The sequence below is a fragment of the Psammomys obesus genome, unplaced genomic scaffold (assembly GCF_907164565.1).
Source record: "Psammomys obesus unplaced genomic scaffold, mPsaObe1.curated_primary_1811, whole genome shotgun sequence".
Taxonomy (NCBI): Eukaryota; Metazoa; Chordata; class Mammalia; order Rodentia; family Muridae; genus Psammomys; species Psammomys obesus.
In genome coordinates, this window is record NW_026590699.1 from 7,172,405 (window position 1) to 7,190,032 (window position 17,628).

At 51.6% G+C, this 17,628-nt stretch overlaps 1 protein-coding gene across 2 annotated transcripts in view; it reads right to left on the minus strand.

Moving 5' to 3' along the window:
- Positions 1-17,628, minus strand: part of Col4a2 (collagen type IV alpha 2 chain) — a 130,191-nt gene that overhangs the window by 34,285 nt on the left and 78,278 nt on the right. For both annotated transcript variants that reach the window (XM_055608488.1, XM_055608487.1), the window contains exons 5-16: positions 14,173-14,307; positions 13,876-13,920; positions 10,432-10,548; positions 9,104-9,175; positions 8,420-8,455; positions 8,248-8,310; positions 6,581-6,616; positions 4,753-4,794; positions 3,304-3,396; positions 2,719-2,754; positions 2,211-2,261; positions 1,589-1,633 (exon numbers count right to left, since the gene is read on the minus strand). In XM_055608488.1, the coding sequence (XP_055464463.1) occupies positions 1,589-1,633; positions 2,211-2,261; positions 2,719-2,754; positions 3,304-3,396; positions 4,753-4,794; positions 6,581-6,616; positions 8,248-8,310; positions 8,420-8,455; positions 9,104-9,175; positions 10,432-10,548; positions 13,876-13,920; positions 14,173-14,307 (771 nt within the window). The remainder of the gene's footprint in view (positions 1-1,588; positions 1,634-2,210; positions 2,262-2,718; positions 2,755-3,303; positions 3,397-4,752; positions 4,795-6,580; positions 6,617-8,247; positions 8,311-8,419; positions 8,456-9,103; positions 9,176-10,431; positions 10,549-13,875; positions 13,921-14,172; positions 14,308-17,628) is intronic.

Sequence of the window (17,628 nt, forward strand, 5' to 3'; positions counted from 1 at the left end):
GAGAGAGAGAGAGAGAGAGAGAGAGAGAGAGAGAGAGAGAGAGAGAGCTGGGTGGGCATCCCTATCACACTTGTAATTAGGTGGCAGCAGCCGGGGGGGTACCCAGGGGACCCTGGGGACAGGACTTGCTGGGCCCTAATCTAGTGTTCTAGTCTTCACGGACCTCTAGTTCCAGGGGCAGCTGTGTTGAGCCATAGTTTTGGACACGACAGCTCCTTTGTGTTCAGTGAAGAGTAAGTAACAGCATGTCACCTGCCCACCTTAGCAATGTACTGGCTGACTCGGCGGGGCTTTGGGTGAAGTACCTGCTTTAGTCCCCTCTACAGTATCTGCTCATTTCCATTTCCAAGCTGGTGGCATTCTGGCCTTGACTTTGGTCTGCTGTATCACCTTTGGAAACGCTCTCAGCAAGAACTAATGTGGTAGGAAGTTGACTCTAGAGAGTGTGAGACCTCCAGCCCAAGTTTAGTTAGGGTCAGCGACGAGAAGAGATGAGGATAGCTGTGAGCGTGGTCTCCACGGTATACGTGAATGCCAGAACTTGGCCTTAGAGCTATGGAGGTCAGCCATGACACCGGGGGGCGAGACTACCTGCTACCCCAGAACAGCCACACGGCTCCTCTGTCCTAGTTCAGTCTCCAGGCTACCTGCTGTGGCAATCTGAGCTGGGTTCAGGGGCCGCTGGCACTCCGAGGCTGCGTTCTGTGTGCCTGACAGGACGGCATGGTGGGAGCACCAGCCACGGGCACCCTGTGTGTGCACTCGGCTGCCGACTACAAGCCAACTGGAGGCGTGGCTGAATCCTGGGCCAGCAGATGAGGTGCATGTGTGCTCAGCCACCCTGCAGCTCCCTAGCATGCTTGGCTGCATATGATGTGGGATGACCCTGAGTGAAACACGGAACAGCAGGGCACAAATGCACTTGTAATCCCTTTGTTGACAAGTTACGAGCACGCTAGGGCACATGACCCCAGAGGCTGGCCCAGACCTAAAGCCAGACTCCGGGACCGTCCACTGGGGGTGACAGGAGGGGGCTGGGCTGTCAGTAGGCGGGGCTGAACTTGTGCACACAAAGACTGAGCAAATAAACCCTTAGTTAGGTAAAGAAGCCTCTATGCACACTTTCTATCCAGCTGCTGTTTAGTTGGCGGGAAGTATTGTGTGGACCTGCGTAAATTTCTCTCACATATTTTCTTCTTCTTTTAAATAGCCAGAGCTGTGTCAGAGCACAGGGGAAGCAACCAGGTTATTATGAAACATAAGCAAGAACCAGAGTGTGGATAGATAGCGAGGAAATAGAGGGGGAATCTCAATCACCCCGCTGACAGCCCACGAGTGACAATCCACGGCGGGGGGGAGGCTTGGGGCTGGGGATCTAGTGACAGAACCTCGGGTGAGTCCTGTGGAGGAACCAACAGACCGATCAGCAAAGCTGAGACAAAGTCCAAGTGGCACTAGGGACTGTCCTGGGCCTAAAACCTCACCTATATAACCAGTGGCATCTCAGAAAATAGCATGTGTCCCCAAAGCCCCGGTGGGGCGGTCCCTGAATTTACAGGACAGCCCACATTTTGTGCTACAGACTTACTTTCTGTCCAAAGACTCCTTTTTCTCCATCAAGGCCAGGGAATCCCTGTGTTGAATAGAAAACACAAAAAATGAACAGTTTGGGACAGGTGACCAAGTTCCCCAGCAGCCTGCCTGACAGTACCAAAGACCCCGGCGCAGCCCTCTGATTTCAGGGCTTGGAAGAGCAGGCGCATGTGGCCACATTCAACTCCGGGTGCCGAGGTGGCTGTTGACGCTCACGGTTCTGAAGGTGACACCTGCCTCTCACCCGTGAGCCTCCCGTGAGGGACACTTTCATCAGACTCTCTGGGTGACCAGAAATGAAGCTGTAGTGTAGATTACTCTTTGTGGTCTGTTACAAAGACCAGTCAGGCCTCATCCCAGGGAGAACCTCCAGGGCAGTTACAGTGTCTTAAAAGTTTCAGCACGGGGCGAGCACGGCAGCAAATGCACCTGAGGGATGTCCCTGGTGGCATATGCCCAACCAGCTGGCTGTGCCCAGGGTGGGGCCAGAGGGCTATGGGAAAGCTCTACTTTTCAGTTTTCCTGTGACCCTAAAGACTGATCTAAAAAAAGAAAATCTGTTTAAAAAGCCAAAGCCAACTAGACAGACAACCATAGTTATAAAGAGTGTGGCTTACCCGTATCCCGGGGAATCCCATGATGCCTTCCTCGCCTTTCAACGATATGCCCTAGGAGAGAGGCGCCAGAACGTGAGGGGTGCCTGGAGCTGAGCCCACCAGTGGGCCCCTCTGCAGCCTCCTCAGGCCGCTCCGTGACAGGAGGCTGGGACAGGGAGTGTGGGGGCAGAGCCGGCCCAGGGCTGCGTGCTGATCACCTTTACCCACGACACCATGTGCCACCACCACAGCGTGAGTGACGGCAAGGGAGAACCAGGAAAGGGACTCAAATGGATAAACAGGCAACCCCCTGGCCCGGAGCCAGCCCGTCACCCCCACCCCCACTCACACATGTTCAGCTTACGGCTGCAGACGGTGCTAAAACAGTGTTAATTATCCCTATTACTCAACAAAACACACTGTGTAGCCACGATACCTTCCCGCCTAGAGACAACCCCAGGCTAAGACAGAGCACACCCCACCCTCCCAACCGGGCCCCGTGGACGGAGCGGCCACAGGAGGGACTTACTGTTATCCCTTGCTCTCCTTTGCTTCCCTTTTCACCCTGTAAAGAACACGCGGAACAAGAAATGTGTCACACCTTTGAGACTGACAGTACCTAAACGCCACTCCTGGCTTAGGATACAAGGCTAAAAAGTATGTGATAAAATCTCAAGCAATCTTGACATAAGTCCCAGTAAGCAATAACTCCTAAATGCTGCAGCTTCAAAATTCAAATGCAAAAAAAAAAAAAAAGACCCCCAAATGACTGCACTCAGTCTGCTTAAGAAAAGGCAGTTGGAACACAAAGCATCTCCAGCCAAAGTAGCTTTAAAAGCGGTGTAGACTTTCTTCACTCAACTTTTATACTTATTTTTTGGACTGGCAGGTCCTTGGCCCATCTTTGGTGCCAACATTCAGGTTGCTGCAGCTCACTACCGCCCCCTGCAGGCTGGAGGGAGGCATGCAGTTCCTCCTGGTGCAAATGAGATCTGGGTTTTCCCCCAAGTTGGCAGAGAGGTCTTTCCCTTCTCGGGATGCAGCTGCTGCATAGAATGCTTTACAATGCATAGAATCCTTCCCCTAGGTCAACTGGGAATGGCCACTCCTTTACCTTGTACATATCTGGGTGGTATGTTGTTGTCGTGGGCCCAACATGTGTGATTTCAGATGGGATTCCATTGGGTCCTGGTTGTCCTATGTCACCCTGCAGGTGGCAAAAGTGACAGTTTGAATGAGTGCCTGCACGTTCTTGCCACACACACTGCTTTGTTTTGGATGCCTGCATGTTTTGGATGCCAGCAGAACAACCACACCAAAATAATGATAACTAAAGTGATGTGAACTGAACCTCCTTCAGCGACTGTTTACACGCTGAGGTCACAGAGGTCACTCATGACTCCACACTGCACCAGGTTTTGTGGCTACAGAAGATTTGATAGATTTCCATGCAAGGAAATAACTAGGTCTGAAGCGAGAGATGACAGGTGTGACCACAGCCAATGGCGCTGTGTATGCTAAAGCGCAAAGGCTAGACCACCTATCTGGAGGGGGCAGTGTCAGCGGCAGCAGACACTGCTCTACGTGAGCAGCGATGGCCAGCATTGCCTCGGTCATGCCCTCTCTCCTTCAGAAACTGACGAACACAAAAGAGCCCGATTGATTTTTTCTTTTTGCTATTTCCAAGTACAGGTGACACTAAGTTTGAGTTCAGCCACGGTGTAGCAGGAGTGGCTGCTGACCCCGTGCTGCGTCAGCTGCTGAGGGCCTCCGTGTGTTCTGAGCACTCGCTAACACACTCAGAGTGTCCGAGGCTACGGTACGTGTGAGGGCTCTGGCTGCTGTCCGAGGAATGCCTTTTTGTGTGTTGCCGACCTCACCTTCACCTCCACAGTCCCCGACTGACCATCCCCTCCCACTCGTGCTCTCTCCCTCCTCTGATTTTACCTAACTCCTGTGGGGTATTTCACTGTTGAGGACTTCACATTTTCACGAAAAGTTTTGATCTTTCCCCTTAGTGTTTCGGGAATTCTGATTTCCATTTACGGGATTCAGTGAAAAAGCAGGGCGCCCACAAAGTGACAGCAGAGCGAGAGGGACGGGTGCGGTGTGTGTGAGCATGGCTGCTGGGGTGGGCGCCGGGTTCTCCTCAGGCTCCGGGGCCTTGGCAGGGTCGCAGTAGGTGAGAGAAGTCACCAACCTTAGATCACAACTGAGTTCAGCCAGGGCAGCCATGTGATCTGCCCCCTGGAGTGGTTCCAGGTCAGTCTTCACCCCAGTCCCCTTTAACCATGTCCGGGTCCTACACATTAGAAGGCGCTCCTCGGGGGACACCCCCGCTCCAGTCCTGAAGCTGTGTGGAAGTGTCGTGTCCCTGTCAGAATCTATGCCTGCCCAGGCAGTTCACACTCATGTCTCCCTGAGCCACCGCTGTCCCTGGAGTGCAGGCGACCTGGGGTTTGATCACGACCTTATGCGCACTGTGTGTTTGCAGGTCACCTGGAGAGCACCCGGTCACCCTGAGTGATGTTGGTCATTAGTCCCAGCCATCGGGTCTCTTTACCTTTTCACCCTTCTGTCCATAAAAACCAAGTCCGCGGTTGCCCTAGAAACAGAGATGATGTATGTGAGTTTGTAAGACTCGGGAATCGCAGTGAATTAGAAGAAAAGAGACCAAGCTGCAGTCTGGGTGAACTTTAGGAGCCTAAGGCTCTGCCTGGTCCTCTGCCGGGAAGGCCTGAGGAATGAGCAGTGGAGCCTAGAGGGATCCTGTCAGCTGCCCTATAGCACTCATCAGAGGGAGGCTGGTGCTCCTCAGGTTCTGGGCCTGCTGACGTAAGGTACAGCCCAGACGACGGCCCAGACTCTGTATCTGGAGATCACAGCTCATCTCATTTTTGATAAAAACCACCCTAACTTCATATAAACATTTACTCCTTTTTAATGATTTTAGGGGCCTTAACATCTCATATTTATGTGGCTGTTTGGATTGTTTCCTGAGGCAAAGTCAGGCCTGTGTCTCGGTCAGTGTTTATCTTACAGTCCCTCTGAGGAGCAGCTGGGCTGCAGTCAGCCCTGCCTGAGAGCCACCCCACAAATTCACACACATTTTCACACAGTGCTCTTTCCTTTTGTCCCCAAGCAGCCGTGCCTTTTTCCCAGGGTCTCTCTAGTGCCACAGTGAGCGAGGGTCACACAGGGCCCCTCCAGTCTCCCTCCGCACTGTGCCGCTGGCCTCCTCCAATGCTTAGATAGCTTTTGAAAATAAAAGCAAAACCTTTAATTAAATTCTGCTTTGGCTGCTCCACCACCTGGCTGGGAGCTGAAATCAAAGCACAGCATGGCGGCCCTACAGCACTCTCTGCTCAGAGATGCTTGTCAAAGTGGCCAGGAAGTGACTCGGCCCAGGGTGAGGGGGCTGTTTGTATTTGCAGCAGCCAGGGGAGATCTGAGGCCAGAGCCTGGGCTGGGCCACTGCTTCTTTGGCCCTGCAGCTCTGCCGGCTTCCGCTGTCCTTGGCTCTAGGCCCTACCCAGCCTGCTCAGGGCTGTCTGATGGGGGTGAATGTGGGGAGAGTGGGGGTATCCAGGAGCCTCCTCAAGTTCCAGCTCCAGCTGGGAACTTTGCTGCAGGGGATGGGAGCCTATGGGGCCTCGGGGTGGGTGGCAGCCAAGGTCGGCGGGTCACAGGAATGGGACTGCGTGTGGAGCAGGCGTGGGAACATGAGGCCCCGCATGTGGATATACCCTTCCAAGCTTCCTGCTGGAGCCTGGTGTCTCAGATCAGACATCTTCCTCACCAACACTACGGGGTCTGGACATCTGTCCAACTTTCCTGGGTTATGATAAACCCTGGTTCTGTTCTCCAAGGTTCTAACAAACTACATGCTTGGTTGTGCTTCCACCTACATCACAGGTACCCTGTCATGGGAGCGGCCCGGTTCTGGGCTCCAGCCTGACTCAGTAGCACTGGAATTGTCTCCAGTGCTGAGGTTAGGCTCTGGGTGACTCTCACTATATCCAGCTAGGACAAGGAGCTCCCATTTCCCTTAAATGAACAGCGTGGCCCTGCCAGTCCTGGAACATTGCACCTGCAGATAACTAGAAGCTGTCCCCAAATCGTCCCGATGCACGGTTTTCGTCACGGCTCACCAGTGTGCACACAGCCACAGAGGTGTCACAGGGTTGAAGGGCAGCACCCCGAGCCCTCGGGTTGGCTTGGGCCAGGTGTTCAGACACACTACAGGATCTGTTCCTAAGCATCAAGTCTTAAACTACACAACAATTGTCAGCCTGATCAGAAAAAGTTGTCACTTAATCTGTTCTCTGGTCAAAGAATTCGGAAATAACCATCAGAAAGCCCCTCCCTCACCCTTGTCCCCACCAACTTACTGGCTGTCCTTTGGGTCCAGGGGGCCCCGGTGGTCCCTGCAGAAATACAAAGACATGTATAAGCTGTTTTTTAATTTTCCCTCCCAGGACCCAGATGACATCTGCTTGGCGTCCCTGGGAAAGCCATCCACTGCCTGCTTCGAGCTGCCTGAGAGCTTCCCACATCTGGCTTGGTGGGATGAAGAGCAGGGAGGAAGGTCGGGTCACTGTCCTCGGAATGGGCTGCTATCTGCACAGCTGTTCCTGGTTTGCTTGTGTGCTTACGGCTGTGACTTCACCGGAGTCCTTGATGTGCCTGTCTGTAAGCTTTGTGAGGTCCCCAGCCCCATGACTGCAGCCAGACTCCTCTGCCCTCCCCGCTGTGAGAGTCCCCACAAGACACCGCCACATTCACAGAGGCCACGGACGGAGCATCTGTAGGTCAATTCCACAGACTAAGCACCTGCATATGCACATCGCAAGGTTCTCTGAACTACACATATTTATTTACTCAGCATACTTTTCTTCCGCGTGTGTGTGTATGTGTGTGTGTGTGTGTGTGTGTGTGTGTGTGTGTGCGCGCGCGCGCGTGCGCGCGCACGTGTGTGAAGGCCTTCCTCAATCACTCGGCCATGCTCTACCTTATTTTTTTTGAGACAGGGTCTCACACTAAACCTATGCTTACTAACTTAGCTAGGCTGGCTGGTCAGTGGGCTTCAGGAATGCTTCTGTCTCCCGATCCCCAGTCCTGCGGTTACAGGCATGTGACGTGGTGCTGGGGACCAGGCTCAGGTCTTCATGCTTTTACACAGCAGCATGTCACTGACTGGGCTGCCTCCTTAGCCCCTCTGAACTCTAGTAGAGAAAAACCCAAGGCCGCACGTTATGTAAACGAGCCAGCCACTCGCAGGGAGAGCACGGTTCATCCGTCTGTCTATCTTGGCTGAATCTGCCACAGTGTCATGGCGAGAAAACCTCCATTGGATGAAGGTTTTATAAAGACGAGAATCGTTACTACAACTGATTAGTACCGTCTGGAGGAGGTAACCCATGCCCCTCCCAGGCTTCGAGCATGCTGCACAAATGTCCCCGGCTGCGGGCACACTGCATGAATGCAGGAGCAGCCTGAGTCCCGAGAACGAGCTTCTGGGCCCCAGGCCGCTCACCTGGACCAAACTCTCTTGTGTGTCACCCAGGGCCTCTTTGTCTCACTGCCAAGGCGTGCTCCTAATGAGGCAGAAGCCTTCTCGTGGTGGCTAAGGTGCGCTCCAGGCTCTGTGTGGTGGCGGGAGCAGGCAGGGCCTCGGGAACATTAGCACCTCCTGCCCCTTTCTTTCAAGCCTTCCCTCATTCTGCTTCAATCCCATCATGCTTTTCTGTTCATTGGTTGAAGGGAGGGACGACCTGTGGCTTCCACTCAGTGGGACAGTCTACAAATGACACCCCATGCTTCCCTTTCTACAGTGGCCGTGGCCTGTCCCAGGGGGAAAATCAGTTTGCTTCTTGTTGACCAGGTTGGTTGGCTTTACTGGGGGATGATGATCCTCTTGTCACATAATTAATATGAAATCTGGAGGGCTGATCCATGATGGAAGGGGCCCTAGCCAGAAGCAGCCTGTGGCTCAATGGCATTCAGTAGGTGACAAAGGGCATCCACAGGTGACCTGACATCGGGCAGTGGGACTTACCGGTCTTCCAGGAGCTCCCATGGGGCCCATCTGTCCTATAGGCCCTGGGCGGCCGGGAGGCCCCTGTGCACGGACAAAGAAAACATGACTTGAAGACAGGCAGGCTGGCATGTCTACTCCAGGCGTTCTTAAAGTTCTGCATGGAACATTCTCTAGTGAAAATGATACCCACCTGGTAGCCAACCAGTCCCGGCTCTCCAGGTTCACCCTGGTAGAGAGGAAACAAGGGTTAATCAGGAATTACCTGTGTGTGTGCCCGTGCGCATGCGTATGCGTGCATGAGTTCCTGCAGGCACATGTACATGCACGTGAGACCAGAAGTCGATATCAAATGTTATTCCTCAAGAGACATCCGACCTCTCATTGGCCTGGAGTTCCCTGGGTAGGCTAGGCTTCATGGCTATTGAACCGCAGGGATCTGGCTGTCTCTACCTCCTCAGCGCTGGGATTAAGTATAAGATCCCATGCCTTGCTTTTTACATGGCTTTGGGATTTAAATTCAGGCCTTACCCTTGTGGGGCAAGCCTTCTCCTGAGCCATCCCCTGAGCCCCTGGAGTTACTGGTTCTAAGCATCTTTGGATGCATTTACCTCTATGGCAGAGCTGGAAAGAGGCGTGAAACATACAAGCCCTGCCAGACTGAGTTATTTGTTCTGTTGCATTGAGAACATGGGGAGACCTAATACACCCCACACAGAAGTGTGACGGCCCCAAGTTAATCACAGCCTTGTTACCCCATGAATCTGTGAATTCCCTCTCTGCATTCCTTCTTCCACTCAGAGTTAATTTCTAACTGGCTTTCTTTATAGTTTACATGGGATCGCTGAGTTCTGTCTCCCACCTACGGCAAACATACCCTGTATTTGTCGCGGTCTTCTTTAGAGAGTGCGTAAGGTTCGCCTTTCTGCCCCTTGGGTCCTTGGGGCCCCTAAATTAGCAGATATACCATAGGAAAAAAGACACAGAAGAGCCCGTTATCTTCCAGCATGGCCATGATGACACAGACGGCTGTCGGCTTCTGTCTGCAATGCCAGTGTCCCTGTGGATTACGTAGGCACCTCCAAAGCCAACTGCCTTAAGGTCCAACTACAAGCATGAGGCTTTTTATTTCATACTCTTAGAGCTAAAATGGAAACTTTTAGGATTTATATAATAGCTTATAGGATTTAAACTTTTCAGAACCCCAAACAAATCTCTGTACCCATCCCCTGGCATTGAACCGTGCCGTCTTTTCTTCATAATGGTACTGGAGTCCTAACAGCATCAGAAGGGAGGCCCTCAGAGCCATTTAATACAGGAGAGAGGCTTGATTTATGCTGACTGTAAGGGACATGCCTCCTTTGAAGATCATATCTAATCAGTATTTTGCACTGGCAACTGTCTCTTGGTCATATTTTTGAACCAGACAGAAAAGTAACACAATTCACTGAAACATTGAACCACACGAAAAAGAGCCAGGCTGAGCAGGCGCTGCAAGGTGGAGGGAGGAGCCATTAGCCAGAGACACCAACAATCTGCAGGCTGAAGGCTGCTTGCTCATGGCTTCCTCTCGCCTCAGTGTGTTTTCACAATGCAAGGGCTTAGCGAAAAATGCGAGCATAACCTGTGTTTGCAAACAATAGTTCTGAAAGAGCATTTTAGGATTCTTTGCAAAGATCCCGAGAATAAGGTCACAAAACGGACAGTTACAGCAAGGCTCCTGTACTGGAAATGTATTTCTATTGCGCATCTGCCTCTCTGTAGGCTCCAGAGAACCCAACTGCTTCCAGGTCCCCAGAAATACAATTCCTCAGTGTCAACCGACACGTGGGACAAGATGCAAGCTTCCTGGTTTTAGTTGTATTATTACAGCATTTGCTGTTATTTGGCTTAGAATATGGGAGGTGATGGCATGATTCTTAGAAGACAGTGAGCAAGAATATACACCAAGCCACTTATCTCTATCTAATTGAGGATAGGGATAATGAACTTGCTTGAACCCGGGCCAGTTAGCTTCAAAAAGGGGGTGGGGGGTGGGAAATGATCTTCCATCAACCATGATGACAAGGACAAGGCTTGGCAGGTGGCCCTGCTGGGCTGAACCTGGGAAATGGAGTGAAGGCCACACTGTGTTTGGCCCAGTTACACTGGCAGGTGCACACCGCCCAGACTCCGGGCTGAGCAGGTCACCGTGCTTATACTCACAGGGAGGCCAGGGAAGCCCCCAGATCCAGTGGGCCCCTGTGGACCCGCGTCTCCCCGGGTCCCGTTGCAACCATCATAGCCGGGTCTTCCTCGGGGTCCACCTTGCCCTGGGTGCCCCTGGAAAGCAGGACAATGTGTGAGCTGTCAAGTTTTCACATAATTGATCCACAAAACAGTGGTAAATGTTTTCAGAGGCCACACCCTACCACGAGTCCAAGGAAAAGGTAACTCAAAAAAATGGAGGAAGGAAGGAATGAGAGATTAAACAAGCCAAGACGTAGGTGTGTCTTAAGCAGGTATGACCTGCAAGGACCGGGTACCATTTCTCCTGGGCTTGAAGGAACTTGGCTTCCCCTGCCTTGCTTCAGGGGCCTCTCAGCAGGCAACCGGAAGAGGAGATCCTCAAAGCCTGCACCAGCTAGTTGAAACACCTGTCAGATAGCTTTACCAGCCTTACTGAACTGTGAACAGCAAGCTGGAGGGGCCAAATCTCAAAGATGGCTGACACACTCCAGAGCCTGGGTCAGCTCTCTTTGCTTTAATTGCCCTGTCGTTGTCTGAGACAGGGCCTCACTAAGTAGCCTAGGCTGGATGCCAACTTGAGATCCTCCTGCCTCAGTCCTCCAAAGGCCGAGCTTACAGGCTGCACTGCCACGCCTGGAAAACTTTCAGCTATAGGGAAGAGTATCAAAACCCTAAGGCATTCGGAGATGTCACCCAGGGAGGCCACATGACCGAGTGCCCGTGGAATGAGCAGAGGGCTCCGGCTGCAGCGAGCTTTCAGACATATGGGTCAGAGCCAATTACCTACAATCTATGCTTCATTAGGACACAGCCTGTTTTGGTATTAAACAGTCCCCATTTAAGTACAGGTTTTGTAATTGGGCAATATCTTTAAGGGATGTATCTTGGTAATGAATCAAACATATATTCCAAAGTGGTTTCTGAGGCCATTTGGATGCTTTTTATTTTTTCACTTGAGAAATTTAGAAAGTCTTAAGACCCTTAAGGGGAGGGGGGGAGGGAATCACACACATACAACACTACTGAAAAATACTGAAACAAATTTTCTTTCTTAGTGCATCTCTTTGCTTTAGGTAGCTTTGGCCTGCTCGTGAGTCAGGACTCCCTGTTGGAGATCTCTGCTGGCTTCTAAGTGAGGACAAGAGAGGCCTCTGGACCCATTCCTTCAGATAGGCCTCAAGGAATAGGCTCTCTATGGGCTCCACCCTTCGGCACTTCCCTGAAACACATGGGTGACATCTCGCCGTTTGGCCACTGCGTACTATTGTTCCCTCCTAGAACTGACCCATGACACTGGAAAGTTGCTGGAAGCCGACATGATCTTAGTATGAAGCTGGGCTTTGAAGAAAGCATCAAGCCACACTAGCCTGAATGTTCGTCTTTCAGTCTCTAGTCAGACCCCTTTCTATGGCACACAGATCTAAGCTCCTCACAGACGCCGCCTTAGACAGCTTTGAGCATGTAACATAACGCAGCCCCTTGAGAGCAAGATTCACAACTGATGAGCTCTGAAGCTCAGGCCACATTATCTGTGCTGTGCTCTCTGCAGTGACCCTGGCGTCAGTGGGCAGAACTGAAACTGTGCAAATGGCGAGGCCTCTCCTCTAACTTGGTAATCATTGGCTTCTGATGTTGAGAGACCAAAAGATAAATTAGCAGCTGTTATTAAGACCTGAAGTAGGTACCGTAAAGAAGTCTAGTAATGCCCTGAGGGGAAGAGCCACCTCACTGCATTCTTTCCCTACCCACTAGAGATACAGTTGCTAGGAAACTGGACCATCCCCCTAGGGAGGGACACCTGGTCATTAATGGTCTGGGAACCTTCCTATAGCCAATCGATTCAAATTGTAACATTTTGACCAATAGATGCTTGCCAGGCAGGAATCACCCCTGCCTTGGGCATGCTGGGATGGACCAGAATCTATATATCACCCCACTAGCCTGGGCGCAGGGTGCTCGGCTCCCAGTGTGTGTGGGCCCAAGCTGCAGCTTGTAATTTACAATAAGAAGAACCTCATATATTTACAGCGGAGTCTGTTTATTCCTGGTCTTTTGGGGTTCGTGAACTGGGCAGAACAATGTGAGGTAAACACACAGATGAAAAATGAACAAAAACGAGACACATCGGTTTCCACTCCATTCCATCATGTCCCTTTATCTTAGTTAACTTGGATTACCAAATCATCATGACAGAACTTCTGGGCAATCCAAAGAGTTCCAAGAAGTAGTTTAAAAATGGGCAATTTAGATTTAGGCTATCTTTGGCAAAACACTTTTATGATGTGTTTATCTCTGAAAATTGGTGAATTCTTCACTCTGCCCATTTCCCAAGACCCAAGTCACGAGGCAGTTACTGCCTTCTTCCTGACTATAGGATGGTGTGGCCCCAAGTCTCCTGGAGCCCTCTCTATGGGTGACCTGAGGACCTGGGCTCATGTTCTGCTAAGCATGGCTGCCCTCTCTCTGCTGCACGTCCTTCAAGACTGTGGGGATGCTGGTCTGAAGGCAAAGGGCAGACTTCCCTTCCCTTCCCTGTTCCTGGAACCAACCCTCCTGGCGAAGCTGGACCCTGTCTCTCCCTGTGTGTGCATGAAAAGATAGAAGAGAATTGTTCACAGACATCTGTGAACATGGGTGAAGTCCATAGGGTCCATGTTTGTAGGCATGGCAACAGACAAAGGAGGCCTGACAGGATAGACACACTCATCCCTGGCCAGGAAGCCTGCCCTGGGAATCTGCTGGCTGAGTCCTGTGAGTCAGCTTTTTTTGCTTTTGTTTTTGTCAAAGAAGTAAACTAGCTTATAAAAACACTTTTATTGCATTTTGAAGTTTTCTCATGAAGGAACCATGCCCCTCCCACCGGCCCCCTCTCTCTGTGTGTGTTGGAGGTGACCTATTCTATAGCTTAGGCTGGCATTGAACTCAGGGCAATCCTGCCTTATTCTCCCAAGTGCTGGGATGACAGACAAGAAGCCTGTGACTCTCCTTTTGGCCCCTGTTATGTGCAACTACGACAAAGAATCTGGCAGCTGCAGAGTCGCTGTGGGCTTCCTCTACCCTGGGACTTGCTGGGCCACTTTATACTCAGATTGCTCCGTGTGGCAATGAGTCCTCAAGACCCACTCTTTACAGACCATCTGTGAATCATGCTCTATTTGTCTGACTGCTAACAAGTCTGGTTTTAGCAAAGTAGGCTCAGTTCTGAAGCCCTGCCTGTAAGACCCTTCAGGAAGGAAACACTTTGTCCATTGTTTGTCTGGAATCCAGGAGGAGAAAACTGAGTGCAGAGAACACCCTGCAACCCCAGTTTGATGCTATAAACAGAGAGAAGCCGTCTCATTTCAAAGGGTTCTTTAAGTTATAAATGCATTGCTCGGAACGCACGCAATGTTTAACCTTCTCATCTTCCCAAACACTTACAGGAATTCCATCTGCACCAGGGAATCCAGAGACGCCTCTCGCTCCCTGTGAAGAATCAGAACAATTAACAAAAGCAGAAAGGCCCAGTGCCCACCCACAGCAGAGGACCCCAGCCAGGACCCCCAGTGCCACACCAGCCAGGACTCCCAGTGCCCACCCATGGCAGAGGACCCCAGCCAGGACCCCCAGTGCCATACCAGCCAGGACTCCCAGTGCCCACCCATGGCAGGGACCCCAGCCAGGACCCCCAGTGCCCACCCATGGCAGAAGACCCCAGCCAGAACCCATACTACTTACCACATCTCCTTTTGGTCCTGTTGGCCCTGGAGCTCCCCGTTCACCCTTGTCTCCTTTGCGGCCCTGTAGTCCAGGGAATCCTTGCAGCCCCGGGGGCCCATTGTATCCCTGGGTGCCCACTGGCCCTGGCTGACCCTGTGGGAACAATACATTTTCAGGGTGACTGTAGAAAACAAGCACCATTCTCGGTCACATTTTCCAAGTGGCACTTCCCATTGTTCAAATCTCCCATCTTCAGGAACGCTACGTAGCTGACCGTTTCCTACCAGGGCCACCATAGAGGGCTCGCTGGCTGTGGAAAGACATCAGACAGCTTAAAGAGGAATGAGAGTTTGAGACAGGTGAGGTTGACGGTGAGTGATCAAACGTTGAGTTGCAATGGCAGGATCAGCTTGCTCGCCTAGGAAAAGTCTCTTCAGGGTGAAACGCTCTGAGAGTTTTGTTTTCCATGTAACGCACACAGGAGCTGCACTAAACACAGTACAGCCGCACAATGGCACGTTACCCATCCTTACACAGACAGTACTGACACATGCTCCAAGAGGGGTGGGTGAACTCCGAAGACATTTGCTTAGGAAGTAATCAATAATAAAAAATAGCAAAGGGTCTCATTTATTAGTGAAATAATACATGGTGGCTATCCATCTGTTTGCCATGAGGGATTGTGACTGTACATTCACTGGCTGGGATTCCCTGAGGAGTCCATATGGCCACTCTCAGATATGGGATCCGGGAGGATGGTACTGTGGATTTGGGACCCAGTAGGTGGGTGGAGGTGGCTGCTGCCACTGAGGAACCAGGAGCCCCGCCTCTGCTGTCCTGGTCTCCAGGCAGTGAGTTCTATGCTCAGCTTCACAGGTGCTGTGGGTCGGCTCCCCTCATGGAGGAGGAAGGCATGAACAATGGAAATCCCCTCTCTGTTCCCAGTGAAGTCCACACCTCACCTGAATCTAAATGTTCTCTGCTCTTGTGATGTCCCCTCTCTTTCAGGAAGCCACAATGTCGATTTTCAGTCTTCAATTGCCCCTCCACTCACCAATTTCAGAGTTTCAAAGACTGCCTCTCAGAAACCTTGCCTGCTAGTCGCCTCTATCTTGGATCCCATTCACAGTGTAAAATTAAGGATACTGATGGAGATTTTATTTTACAAATTTTTTTATTATTTTATTTTATTGCTGAAGGGATCAAGACCTATCTGCTGCCACATGTTCAAGCCCTGTGCTGCCCTGGGGCTAGAGGGAGGCTTATATTTTTGTTTTTGATCTTTTCCTTCATTGCCCAAGTGGATGGCCTTAATTGTGTATGTCCTCACTGAGTGTTGAGGGGCTCAGCGTCTCATAGTATTTAAGTGAGAGGACAAATCTCGTGGGTGGGGGGCTGTGAGGTACAGAGAGGGTGTCATGAAGGTGCCCACCCTGGGACAGGAAGACCTTATTCGAAGCTGTTCCTATCCTACTGGCTCTAGCAGGAGCCAGGTCTGTGGGTGGAAGAGCCCTATTCGCTGAAGACAGAAACAGGTGAGAGAGATTCAGAGACCCACCCCAAGCCTTCCACCTCCTCAACTGAAGGGGAGGCTGGAAAGGCCCAAATGGTAGATATGGGGCTCCTCTTCCCTACCCTTCATATTCCAGCACCATCCAGCCATGCCACTGCAAATGTCCAGCCAGGGCAGGGCGGGGTAAGTTGAGCATCGTGAGCAAGGGGGAAGTCCACCCACAAACTCGGGCCTGGCCCCACTGCGTGGATTCCCATGAGGACAGTTGGCACTGTGGGCTGGCCACAGGGCCAGTAAGCTCACCCTGTCTCCGAATCTCTGGGTGTTGATTGCCGTTTGTGTGTTTAGGAGAAGAACATGTTTTGGCTCTGACTTTTTTGGGTCATTTCTGGCCACGCTGATTTGTGGTGCTGCTGGGATCTAGCTTTCCGGGGGCCCCTTGCCAGTGTGTATAGTGGCCGCCCAGAGGATGGCACACTCCTCACAGGGGACCTTCACAGTTCCCAGGCAGCAAGTCTGTTGGTGGGCGTGGTCATTCTAGAGCTGAGGAAAGCACGGGTCCCTAGCTGTCACAGCACCGCTCGTGGGGCAGGTGCTCGTGAGACCACCCTCATCCCTCACGTTCAGACCCCATTGACGGGAAAGACACAGACTACCCTGGGAAGCCATTTTCCCTCCAATGTCAGCAGACCTCTGACCTGTACTGTTTGCAGGGGTAAACCCTAGTCTTGTCTGCTCTAGAGCATGATGACAGCTCTTTTCATTGCATAAGCCAATGGGCTTCCCACACTCACAGGTTTGCGAAACCCTCATGTTATCTAGGTCCAAAACACTTACATGGTCTCAGAGAGAAATCCAGACCTGTCAAGCAGCCCACCCCCCATTCTTCTCCCCAGTCTCTGGCAACCACCCAGTAGCCTTATCTCTGAGGCTTCCCTCCTCCGTAAATCAACAGAAAAGAAACCACATGGAGTGCGACCTTTTGAGTGTGGCTTCTTTCACTCAGCTTAGTGCTTTCGGAGGCTCATCTCTACTGAGGCATGAACCAACACTTCATATTCATGGCAGACTATTAATCCACCGTATGGATATACCCCAGTCTGTCCTTCCATCTGCTAATGGGTGTAACTGAGTGTCTGAGTGTCTGTATCCTTTGCTACATACTTAAGGGTGTGTGTGTGTGTGTGTGTGTGTGTGTGTGTGTGTGTGTGTGTGTAAGAGTGCCTGTGTGTGTATGCTACAGCACATATCTGGAGGCCAGAAGGAGCTTAGCGGAGTCAGTTCTTAACTTCTCCCTTTACATGGGTCCTGGGCATTCAATTCAGGTCTCTGGTTGCACTGCAAGCATCTCTGTGTGATGAACCAGCCCGTTGTTTGAATAGTCCTGCTTTCAGCATGTGTGCCAAGCATCTGCCTGAGTACCTCCTGTCAGTTTTGAGTGTCTACCCTTAGAACTCAATGGATCCCATGGCAACTCCACATTTAAGTTTCTGGCCAGACTTTTTCCCTCAGTGGCTGTACCATTTTACAGCTCTTCCAGAAATGTTCCAATGTCCCTTCACCCTCACCAGCACTTATTTTCTACCTCTTTGGCTCTGGCCGATCTTGCCAGCGTTGAACAGCTTCTCCTGAGTGGTGTGATGGGCTGGAATATTCTACAGCACCCAGGCTGCTTCTCTCCAGACAAAGGGAGGGGGCGTCTTGGGAGAATGTGGTTTGGCCCCTGATGTCTGGGGCTAGAACTCTGCCTCTTGGGGTAACTGGGCATTTGTGCATGGCCTCACCATGCTCCTGGGAGGTGTGTTTGGATCGGCAGGCTGGGGCTTTCCCCAGGATGTCCTCCCTGGTGGGGAAGTGTGCTGTGGCATTCGGAGCAGCTGCACACACAGGTGATGAGGGTTTCCCTTTGTGTTAATCAGCGGCAGCAGCCACTTCCATCCTCTGTTGAAAAGTCCAGCTCA